Source organism: Xyrauchen texanus, chromosome 3 (genome assembly GCF_025860055.1).
Source record: "Xyrauchen texanus isolate HMW12.3.18 chromosome 3, RBS_HiC_50CHRs, whole genome shotgun sequence".
Taxonomy (NCBI): domain Eukaryota; kingdom Metazoa; phylum Chordata; class Actinopteri; order Cypriniformes; family Catostomidae; genus Xyrauchen; species Xyrauchen texanus.
In genome coordinates this window covers 59,928,756-59,941,739 of record NC_068278.1, presented here as the reverse complement: position 1 = coordinate 59,941,739, position 12,984 = coordinate 59,928,756, and the positions used below count along the sequence as shown (strand labels likewise).

General features: G+C 38.8%; 2 protein-coding genes across 2 annotated transcripts in view; one reads left to right on the top strand and one right to left on the bottom strand.

The window, feature by feature from the left end:
• Positions 1–6,756, top strand: part of LOC127625681 (3'-5' RNA helicase YTHDC2) — a 52,067-nt gene extending 45,311 nt beyond the window's left edge. The window contains 3 exon segments of the mRNA XM_052101018.1: positions 3,535–3,741; positions 3,887–4,069; positions 5,930–6,756. Coding sequence (XP_051956978.1) covers positions 3,535–3,741; positions 3,887–4,069; positions 5,930–6,007 — 468 coding nt within the window. The 3' untranslated portion in view covers positions 6,008–6,756.
• A 3,060-nt stretch (positions 6,757–9,816) lies between these two features.
• The window catches only part of LOC127625508 (PR domain zinc finger protein 12-like), an 11,055-nt gene continuing 7,887 nt past the window's right edge, over positions 9,817–12,984 (bottom strand). The window contains exons 4-5 of the mRNA XM_052100833.1: positions 12,264–12,375; positions 9,817–10,241 (exon numbers count right to left, since the gene is read on the bottom strand). Of these exons, the coding sequence (XP_051956793.1) occupies positions 9,817–10,241; positions 12,264–12,375 (537 nt within the window). The remainder of the gene's footprint in view (positions 10,242–12,263; positions 12,376–12,984) is intronic.

The following is a 12,984-nucleotide window of genomic DNA, read 5'->3' as shown; positions in this document are numbered from 1 at the left end:
ATAACGTTCCCATATCAGCCATATATGATATTTCCCATATCAGCCATATATAACGTTCCCGTATCAGCCATATATAACGTTCCCGTATCAGCCATATATAACGTTCCCGTATCAGCCATATATAACATTCCCGTATCAGCCATATATAACATTCCCGTATCAGCCATATATAACATTCCCGTATCAGCCATATATAACGTTCCCGTTCCCGTATCAGCCATATATAACATTCCCGTATCAGCCATATATAACGTTCCCGTATCAGCCATATATAACATTCCCACATCAGCCATATATAACGTTCCCATATCAGCCATATATAACGTTCCCGTTCCCATATCAGCCATATATAACGTTCCCATATCAGCCATATATAACGTTCCCATATCAGCCATATATAACGTTCCCATATCAGCCATATATGATATTTCCCATATCAGCCATATATAACATTCCCATATCAGCCATATATAATATTTCCCATATCAGCCATATATAATATTTCCCATATCAGCCATATATAACATTCCCATATCAGCCATATATAATATTTCCCATATCAGCCATATATAACGTTCCCATATCAGCCATATATGATATTTCCCATATCAGCCATATATAACGCTCCGATCAGCCATATATAACGTCCGTATCAGCCATATATAACGTTCCCGTATCAGCCATATATAACATTCCAGTATCAGCCATATATAACGTTCCGTATCAGCCATATATAACATTCCAGTATCAGCCATATATAACGTTCCCGTATCAGCCATATATAACGTTCCTGCTCTCAGTATCAGCCATATATAACATTCCCAGTATCAGCCATATATAACGTTCCCGTGATCAGCCATATATAACATTCCCACATCAGCCATATATAACGTTCCCATATCAGCCATATATAACATTCCCATATCAGCCATATATGATATTTCCCATATCAGCCATATATAACATTCCCATATCAGCCATATATAATATTTCCCATATCAGCCATATATAACATTCCCATATCAGCCATATATAACATTCCCATATCAGCCATATATAACGTTCCCATATCAGCCATATATGATATTTCCCATATCAGCCATATATAACGTTCCCATATCAGCCATATATAACGTTCCCATATCAGCCATATATGATATTTCCCATATCAGCCATATATAACATTTCCCATATCAGCCATATATAATATTCCCATATCAGCCATATATGATATTACCCATATATGATATTACCCATATCAGCCATATATGATATTACCCATATCAGCCATATATGATATTACCCATATCAGCCATATATAATATTCCCATATCAGCCATATATGATATTACCCATATCAGCCATATGTGATATTTCCCATATCAGCCATATATAACATTCCCATATCAGCCATATATGATATTTCCCATATCAGCCATATATAACATTCCCATATCAGCCATATATGATATTTCCCATATCAGCCATATATAACATTCCCATATCAGCCATATATGATATTTCCCATATCAGCCATATATAACATTCCCATATCAGCCATATATAATATTCCCATATCAGCCATATATGATATTACCCATATCAGCCATATATGATATTTCCCATATCAGCCATATATAACATTCCCATATCAGCCATATATGATATTTCCCATATCAGCCATATATAACATTCCCATATCAGCCATATATGATATTTCCCATATCAGCCATATATAACATTCCCATATCAGCCATATATAATATTCCCATATCAGCCATATATGATATTACCCATATCAGCCATATATGATATTTCCCATATCAGCCATATATAACATTCCCATATCAGCCATATATGATATTTCCCATATCAGCCATATATAACATTCCCATATCAGCCATATATGATATTTCCCATATCAGCCATATATAACATTCCCATATCAGCCATATATGATATTTCCCATATCAGCCATATATGATATTACCCATATCAGCCATATATGATATTACCCATATCAGCCATATATGATATTCCCATATCAGCCATATATAACATTCCCATATCAGCCATATATGATATTACCCATATCAGCCATATATAACATTCCCATATCAGCCATATATGATATCTCCCATATCAGCCATATATAATATCTCCCGTATCAGCCATATATGATATCTCCCATATCAGCCATATATGATATTACCCGTATCAGCCATATATGATATTACCCATATCAGCCATATATGATATTACTCGTATCAGCCATATATGATATTACCCATATCAGCCATATATGATATTACCCATATCAGCCATATATGATATTACCCGTATCAGCCATATATGATATTACCCATATCAGCCATATATGATATTACCCATATCAGCCATATATGATATTTCCCATATCAGCCATATATGATATTTCCCATATCAGCCATATATAATATCTCCCATATCAGCCATATATGATATTACCCGTATCAGCCATATATGATATTACCCATATCAGCCATATATGATATTACCCATATCAGCCATATATGATATTACCCATATCAGCCATATATGATATTACCCATATCAGCCATATATGATATTACCCGTATCAGCCATATATGATATTACCCATATCAGCCATATATGATATCTCCCATATCAGCCATATATGATATCTCCCATATCAGCCATATATGATATCTCCCATATCAGCCATATATGATATTACCCGTATCAGCCATATATGATATTTCCCATATCAGCCATATATGATATTTCCCATATCAGCCATATATGATATTTCCCATATCAGCCATTTTGCCTCTGTGGCTCATTGATTTGTATCTTAAAGTTAAATATCTTTTGAATGCATCATCAGATTCATAAGAAATTTGGTGTGCATCATTGACATCATGTCCTGAACGTACCTGAGCAGTTTGGAGACAGCGCCACCTACAGTTCAAAAGATAATCCACACTTGGTTGCTGACCCCAACCTTGGCCCATCCTGTTGTTGAGCTTCTAGATTTAATGACCGAAAAGGTATTTGAATAAAATCTTGTTTTTAAAGATTGGTGGTGATAACTTAGTTTATTCCAGTGATACAATGGGACTTTTAGTTAAATGAATTAAAAAATAATGGAGATTAATACTGTTTAATACTGTCGACATTTAGAGAGCGATGTGATGACGTTGTGTTCCCTTAAATGTATTCCTTAAATTGGTCTTAAAAAAGGTCTTTAAAAAAGTCATAATACCTGCAGAAACCCTGTTGACTTTCTCCCCTTTCCCTTTAACAGCATTTAAATAGAGAATGTGAATTATATTTTTATTGAAGCATGATATAGGGTGAATTCATGTAGATTATTATGATTATGTTTTAAATGAATTATTACTGAAAGCGTTACCCTAAACGTGCATCCAATCATTTTATTGGAGTTAAAGTAAATGCATGTGCTGGCTGTAAACACACAACAGAAGTGCTGCTTTCTTTTAGTCTTTGCTCACGTTGTGTTCTGTGTTCTAGTGTTGTAAGTCTCCATCTCAGAGAGCGATGCGGCTGTCTGTGAGATACTTCATCATGAAGAGCAGTAACATGAGGAACATCGAGCTGTCTCAGCAGAAAGGAATCTGGTCTACAACACCAAACAATGAGCAGAAACTGAAGAGGGCGTTCCACGAGAGCAGCGCGGTCTTCCTCGTCTTCTCTGTGCAGGGATCTGGACACTTCCAGGTGTGTGGAGCACTTTCAGTCTGTTGTACAAACTCATCATGTTTATCCAGAAGCTCTTCTGCATGTGCAAAAAGTGGGTGCTGCTTCCTTTAAGACGTAAAGGACATCGGTTTTGTTGAATGCTGACCACTGAATCCTGTTTCAGGGTTATGCTCGTATGACCTCAGAGATCAGCAGTGAGAGGTGTTTGGACTGGGGTTCGGCCGGTCTGGGTGGAGTGTTTAGCGTCGAGTGGATCCGCACGGAGAATCTTCCCTTCCAGCTCACACAGCAGCTGTTGAACCCCTGGAACGACAACAAGAGAGTTCAGATCAGCCGAGACGGACAGGTGAGGCACCAGATTAGACGAGTGCGTGATGAAGATCTGCATCTGACTTTAGTGATCGACTGATATGGGTTTTTAACCTTGTGCGACCCCCGCCGCATTCACATACGTGGACGTTGTATTTTGGCTTTGCTTTAGGCAATGCATGATTTTAAATAATTTAAACTGACTGAAGGGTTCAACTTTTGCCGCACCGAGTCACGTGGCATAACAACATGATGTTGATTTCCGTGAAGTGCTTCTACGGGCGCAGCGCCAACCCTAACTCTCTCAAAAAGAATTATACGCGGAGGACCAACAGCATCTTAGGCAGGTGGTCATAATGGCTCATCGGTGATTACTGTGTATACACTCACCTAAAGGATTATTAGGAACACCTGTTCAATTTCTCATTAATGCAATTATCTAATCAACCAATCACATGGCAGTTGCTTCAATGCATTTAGGGGTGTGGTCCTGGTCAAGACAATCTCCTGAACTCCAAACTGAATGTCAGAATGGGAAAGAAAGGTGATTTAAGCAATTTTGAGCGTGGCATGGTTGTTGGTGCCAGACGGGCCGGTCTGAGTATTTCACAATCTGCTCAGTTACTGGGATTTTCACGCACAACCATTTCTAGGGTTTACAAAGAATGGTGTGAAAAGGGAAAAACATCCAGTATCGCGGCAGTCCTGTGGGCTGAAAATGCCTTGTTGATGCTAGAGGTCAGAGGAGAATGGGCCGACTGATTCAAGCTGATAGAAGAGCAACTTTGCCTGAAATAACCACTCGTTACAACCGAGGTATGCAGCAAAGCATTTGTGAAGCCACAACACGCACAACCTTGAGGCGGATGGGCTACAACAGCAGAAGACCCCACCGGTACCACTCATCTCCACTACAAATAGGAAAATGAGGCTACAATTTGCAAGAGCTCACCAAAATTGGACAGTTGAAGACTGGAAAAATGTTGCCTGGTCTGATGAGTCTCGATTTCTGTTGAGACATTCAGATGGTAGAGTCAGAATTTGGCGTAAACAGAATGAGAACATGGATCCATCATGCCTTGTTACCACTGTGCAGGCTGGTGGTGGTGGTGTAATGGTGTGGGGGATGTTTTCTTGGCACACTTTAGGCCCCTTAGTGCCAATTGGGCATCGTTTAAATGCCACGGCCTACCTGAGCATTGTTTCTGACCATGTCCATCCCTTTATGGCCACCATGTACCCATCCTCTGATGGCTACTTCCAGCAGGATAATGCACCATGTCACAAAGCTCCAATCATTTCAAATTGGTTTCTTGAACATGACAATGAGTTCACTGTACTAAAATGGCCCCCACAGTCACCAGATCTCAACCCAATAGAGCATCTTTGGGATGTGGTGGAACAGGAGCTTCGTGTCCTGGATGTGCATCCCACAAATCTCCATCAACTGCAAGATGCTATCCTATCAATATGGGCCAACATTTCTAAAGAATGCTTTCAGCACCTTGTTGAATCAATGCCACGTAGAATTAAGGCAGTTCTGAAGGCGAAAGGGGGTCAAACACAGTATTAGTATGTGTTCCTAATAATCCTTTAGGTGAGTGTATATATATATATACATTGCCTGGTCAAAAAGAAGTCGCCTTTTGGATTTAAATGAGCAGATCCATAAGAGCCGGAACAAATTCTTGAATGATCGTGATCGGAGATCACTAAAACGTCACATGGTAAACAAATCGACAGTAGAATTCACGGTGTAACAAGGTTAAAATTGGAAAGGATGTGGCGGGAACCGGCTGAACGGTCAAATTAATAGTTCATGGTGTTATTGATGATGATCTGTGAAATGTTTATTTGTTTGTTGTGGAATTATTTAATTAGCGTGTTTGTGTAACAGGAGTTGGAGCCGCTGGCAGGAAGTCAACTGCTGCAGCTGTGGGAGCGCCTCGGTGCTAAACAACTGCACGAGGTGTGAGCAACCCGACTCAATCAGATGTAACTCGATGTGTTTATTATGTAGGTTATGGCCCCACTTTACTGTCTGTAAAACATGAGGACATTCAATGTTTCTATATCAGCGTTACTTCAACAAAGAGAACGACTGTTTGTTTTCCTTTAAACCTTGTGACGTTCTCAGGGTGATTTGGGCCGGTTAAATGTTTTATGAATGTGACTGATAAGTGTTCAATGCAAATGATTCATTGCTGTGATTTTTAAATGCGTATTTTTTTGCCGTCTATGATGGTTTTGCACAGGTGTCAAGCGACTTTGTTCATGTTTACGGTTTCACTTTATTTCAGAATGTCTGTTTTGCATATTTTAATATAGGATTGAATAGAAAATATGAAATGCTTCAGACAGATTTCGAGTCCCAAAGGCGATCATTTCATGTTTTGGTGTCTTGATTCTTTTATTAAAATAAATTCTGTGCATTTTCTGTGGAAACTGACCATAACCTCCACTTGAAATGTGCATATTAAACAACAAAACTCTCACTACATACAATAAACTCCAGTCTGTAATTACATTGAATTTTAACTCTGGAAGAAAAGTTGTTCTTTAATCCAGTTAATTGGCGTGCAAATGTTCAGTTTTCCCTTTTTGTTGACTGTTCGATGTACTGATTATCATTTTGTGGACCATCAGTCAAGTTACTGAATGTTTAGGATCATTTAGATGTTCAGTCCAGTGATGCAAATAATGCAGAATTTGCAATAAAAACGTTTTGCACATTTGGTCCTTTTCTTTAGTCGCATATAAACACATACAGCAGAACTTCAATAGTGCAAGTGAATTTGTATTACTTACATATTTGTAATTGTATGATTGATTTAGCTTCTTGTTTAGTTCCGTATGTACAGTTGAAGTCAGAAACGTACATACACTGTTAGTATTTGTTAGCATTGCATTTAAATTGTTTAACTTGGGTCAAATGTTTTGGGTTTCCTTCCACAAGCTTCTCACAATCAGTTCTTCCTTGCTGAGCCTTTCAGGTGATGTCCATATAGGACTGGTTTTGCTGTGGATCTAGATACTCGTCCACCTGTTTCCTCCAGCATCTTCACAAGGTCCTTTGCTGTTGTTCTGGGATTGATTTGCACTTTTCACACAAACTAAGTTCATCTCTAGGAGACAGAATGCGTCTCCTTCCTGAGCGGTGTGATGACTGTGTGGTCACATGGTGTTTATACTTGTGTACTATTGTTTGTACTGATGAACGTGGCACCTTCAGGTGTTTGGAAATTGCTCCCAAGGATGAATCAGACTTGTGGAAGTGCACAATTATGTTCTGAGGTCTTGTCTGATTTCTTTAGATTTCCCCATGATGTCAAGCAAAGAGACACTGAGTTGGAAGGCCTTAAAATACATCCACAGGTACACCTCCAATTCAGCACACCTCCTATCAGAAGCTAATTGGCTAAAGGTTTGACATCATATTCTGGAATTTTCCAAGCTGCTTAAAGGCACAGTTAACTTGGTGTATGTGAGCTTCTGACCCACTGGAATTGTGATTATATCCTAAACTACTCGCCAAAACTATCGTTTACTAACATTAAATCTGTGGAGTGGGTAAATAACAGAGAAACATGTGTGAAGAGTTTGTAGTTGAAGAATTGATGCATTTCTATGCCCAGCCTTATTTTTGTGAACATTTTTGGGCTGGTGCCAGCTCACAGTGGAGTTACCCGCGTGATGCCGAATAAAGCTTCAGTTGATCAACGGTCACTAAACATTTACACTAAATAATACATTCGATTTCAGTTTATTTCTCATGAAATCTTATCGGAAACTTTCATAACAGTCTCATGAATAATTAATTAGACTTCTGAATGATACTTTTGTGTTCTTTTGAAGCGTGAAGAGGTGTCACCATAAACTGCCATTGTATCACTGAGCACAACATTTATTCACCAGTTCTCCCATATGAGGTCATGTGAGGTTATAACAACACAGGGGTGAGTAAATAATGACTGAATTTACATGTTTGAGTGAACTGTCCCTTTAATATTAGTCATGATAATAAAATTACAGCATAGTAAATCATGCCAAAGCTCAGTGCACTTAACCCACATTAGTGTGAATAGAGCGGTCTTTCAGGATAAGCGTATCCCAGAGTTCATCATGATCAGGGGCCACACCCCGCTACGAAGCCCAGGAAGCCCACGAAAATCGAGAGTTCGTGGCAAATTTCGCCACTGATAATTTTCTCATGCAAATGAGCTGTACTGCAAGGTCTCCATAGTTGCCGAAGGTTTGCCAGAGGTTCACCACAACCGGCAAAGAGCTGCAAACTTCTGTTAGTTGACAAATCAAAAGCTAATTTGCATGTGAAAATAGCGAGCAGCAAATTTGCGGCTAGTTTAGAATTTTTGTAAGCGTGTGTAATGTTTCCAAACGACCGCCTATAGCCAAAACACAAAGAATATGCATGTTAACATGCATATTAGCATAACATTAGCATATTAAAATCACTTACTAACTGCATCCGTGTAAAGTTATAGACAATTTTACAACTTCGTTGCCATGACGATAATAATACATGAGTTTAAACCGTAGAATGAATGTATTTCTGTCTTTAGAAAGTGTGTCTTTCTGGTAATCAATGCACAACCGGGAATAACGAGAGGAAATTGATGTTTTGCATAACACAAGAAACCCTCTTGAGAACGTGTCTTGTGTCTTCAGTTTTAAATAAACGACGGTTCAATCGACGGTAAATACTCGACATTATCCGTTATACCACGCGTCATATTTTCACCAAGAAAACTCCAAACCACTCCAGGATTTGAACTTTAAGGCACTGAGCAGTGTTTGGTGTAATGCATTACTAAGTAATTAATTACTGTAAATTACTTTTTCATTGTAAAAAAGTAAGGGATTACTCTTAATCTTTCAGTAATTGAATTACAGTTACTTCAGATGTAATTGCGTTAAATACGGTAACGCTACATAAAACAATAGTGAATTTAAAATCGCTGCCCCTTTAAATTCTTTCTAATAAATTATTCATGAACTGGCCAAAGAATTTAAAGGAACAGTTTCATGTTCATCTGGTCGAGGCTGATCAGGGTTTTAGAAAGTAATGCGATTACTTCTTACACAGTAATTAGTAATCTAATTACTCTGCGTAAGATGTAACTAAAAAAGTAATTAATTACTAACCACTAGAGTAACTTAACACTGCTGTGGAGTGATTTCACTAACTCATTTTAACACGAGCATTTCGGTCAAATGTGACACGATTCAGCCGAACATCTCATTAGAGGTGGTCAAGAGAGCAACCAAATAAACGATCGTTCTCCTTTCTGTTTGGAACCGAGTCATATGCAGAATTGTTTTATTTAAAATATACCAAAAATACAAACTTTTACACATCATACGGAGTCCAGTGTGTTCTCTTCCAGCTGAACGCAGCTCCACGGTAACGTCATTCTAACACATTACTTGTGTTCTTATGTTGCTAAGCAACTGCTCACAGCGGAACTCTTATTGTAACGTTACACATCAGAAACACTGTTGCAGACTTCAAGGGACAGACAGAGATCTTCAATCAACAAAATAGAATCTATTTGATCTTAAAGGAACGTTACAGACATTAAAGATGTATGTGCTTAATGACTTTAAGGCATTCAGTGAGGCCCATATAGCATCATCTTGTCTTTGATTCACTAATACACCGTTGCCTTCAGGGACCACAACATCGTAGGTGACCCTTTGAGAGTGCTCCACTTTAAAATGCCACCTTACTGGACTCTGATTTACAGTTCGTCTCGTTCTTTGCCCTCAGAGCAGCATGGTGGGAATATGATGCAGCAGTGTGTGATGAGAGGCGGCTGGCTTTTGTGTCGGTGGAGGCGAAGGCTGCACAGCTTCAAAGTTTGAGCTGCTCGGTCTGTGTCTGGCACTCTTCTGGTGCGCCCGCAGGCCTGCCAGCTGCGAGTACGCGCTCTGGCAGACCTGGCATTTGTAGGGCCGTTCGCCGGTGTGCAGGCGGATGTGGTTTCGGAGCGTGGAGGACTGGCTGAAGCGACGGTTACAGAAGCGGCAGACGAACGGCTTGTCCTGGGTGTGAATGCGCATGTGTGAGCGCAGGTTACTGCGGGAATTGAAGCCGCGGTGACAGATGACGCAGCGCATGCGACTTCCGGTTGATGACGAGGAAGAGGAGGCCAGTGATGAAGGTGGGGCATCACACACACATGAATCATCTGTGGGAGAATAACAAAAAGTCCACTTCATCCACAAGCTGATATTTAGCCACTTTACACAGTTGGATAGACATGATAGGGCTTGAAAAATGTCACTTTAAAATGTTCTTTTTAACAAAGTAAAAGAGGTGCTTAAAAGAGACGGTTCACCCAAAAATGGAGATTCATCATTTATTCACCCTCATGCTATCCCAGATGTCTTTCTTCTGATGAAAACACATGAAGGTTTAGAAGAATTGTTCAGCTCTGTAGGTCCATACAATACAAGTGAATGGTGACCAGAACTTTGAAGCTTTAAAAAGCACATAAAAGCAGCATAAAAGTAATCAATAAGACTCCACTGGTTTAATTCATGTCTTCAGAAGTGATATGATAGGTGTGGGTGAAAAAGACATCAATATTTTTTATTATACATTCTCCTCCCTGCCCAGTAGGTGGTCATATGCATGAAGAATGCGAAAGTGAAAGTGGAGATTTATAGTAATAAAGGACTTAAATATTGATGTGTTTTTCACCCACACCTATCATGTCACTTCTGAAGACACCGATTAAACCACTGGAGTCGTATGGAGTACTTTTATGCTGCCTTTTATGTGCTTTTTAGAGCTTCAAAGTTCTGGTCACCATTCACTTGTATTGTATGGACAAACAGAGCTGAAATATTCTTCTGAAAATCTTCATTTGTGTTCTGCAGAAGAAAGACATCTGGGATGGCATGAGGGTGAGTAAATGATGAATTTCCATTTTTGGGTGAAAATTGCACAGCACATATTATCGCAATCAGTAAATACATCAAATATTCATGTGTCATATGTTGTTGGAAAGCTCTTAAAGAGTACAACCAGACTATTTGTTTTACTCAGACACAAATATAGCGAGTAACAGCTAAATATATGTCTTTGACAATTATGCCGCGTTTTCACTTATAACTTCAGGAAAAATAAACGGAACATAAAATATCACATATCATTATTTAGAGTCTGTGATTATCTTTCAATGGAGTCCACACACAAGATAATCAGATGTATAGATCATTAGATAATCCACATGAAGCACAATGTTACATATGACCACCAGGAGATGGCGCCAAATACACGACACAGACTCAATGATGACTCAAATGACACAGAATGAAACTCATTCTGTGAAATCTCATGACTAAAATCATGTCTGCATGCTATGCAAACCTTTAGTCATTGTTGTGTTTGCATGTGTAATTAGTTCTTATGTACAATTATTATCTTTTATTTGTTTGGAGATGTTTTTGAACACTATGATACATTATATTTGTAATGTTGGAACTTTTGATCGCTTTGTCGAATCAACACAAAAATGATCTCAGATACAGTCGACATGATCGGGAACAAAACAAAATCAGTTTTTCGGAGCCGCCTTAAATAACACCCAGAGATATAAAATGCTGAAATAGCCAAAAACGTTTTTCTTATTTGTCAATGTCTTAAACTGCGAAGTCACTTTTTTTATTATTATATAGATTATGATACAAGTTTTCTTTATCAATGATACCAAAAACTTGACCCTCTTTTTATTGTATATTTGTTTTTTGGTTATAAGTCTAATTTTGGGTTTCCACTGAAACAGGAAATCTTTAACCCTTTGAGCTCTGAAGGTGTTTTTAAAGACTCATGCATAAGTATTGTAAGAAATTAAAATATGCCAGAATGTGTCGCAGATTTTGCCTAAATTAAGCGGTCACTCAAATGAGGCTTTTGCTCGTTGTCACACAGTATAAATTCGTCTTTAAACAGTAAAATATGTAGCTGTAATATCTGTTATATTTTAGGAAAGGGGTCCCATGTTTAAAGAATTCCCTGTAGTATTTAAGTGTCTCTCTCTCTCTCTCTCTCTCATAAACACAGAAGTTCATTATAATGACTGCAGATTACCCCAAACACTACAAGACAACTGGTGCATTTTTAGAATTCATTGATTCGATTTTCGGTTGCTTCACATTTTTGGGGATTATTTGGGTAAAGTCATGAATTAAAAACACACACGGACCGTTTCTTTTCTTCTGGTGCTCATCGTCTGTACCTGGAACACCGGGAATACCGAGGAAGGTATTGTGGGAATTTCCGTACCAAACAAGCAGCTCCTGATCCGGCGGAACAGCCTGAAAACGCAAACGGAAATGTTTGATTAATAGTATTGACCAGTTCTGTCATTTAAAATACACACACAGCCGTCCAAATGTCTCTTATATTCTGCATTATTCTAATTTAATTAGGGATCATTAGGAGTGGTGGTGGCGTAGCAGGCTAAAGCACATAGCTGGTAATCAGAAGGTTGCTGGTTTGATCCCCACAGTCACCACCATTGTGTCCTTGAGTAAGACACTTAACTCCAGGTTGCTCCGGGGGGATTGTCCCTGTAATAAGTGCACTGTATGATACATTGGTACTAGAAGGTTGCTGGTTCGATCCCCACAGTCACCACCATTGTGTCCTTGAGTAAGACACTTAACTCCAGGTTGCTCCGGGGGGATTGTCCCTGTAATAAGTCCACTGTAAGTTGCTTTGGATAAAAGCATCCGGTAAATTAATAACTGACATGAATTTACATTTATGCATTTGGCAGACGCTTTAATCCAAAGTGACTTACAGTGCACTTATTACAGGGTAAGTGTCTTACTCAAGGACACAATGGTGGTGACTGTGGGGATCAAACCAGCAACCTCCTGAGTACCAATGTATTATACAGAGCACTTATTACAGGGACAATC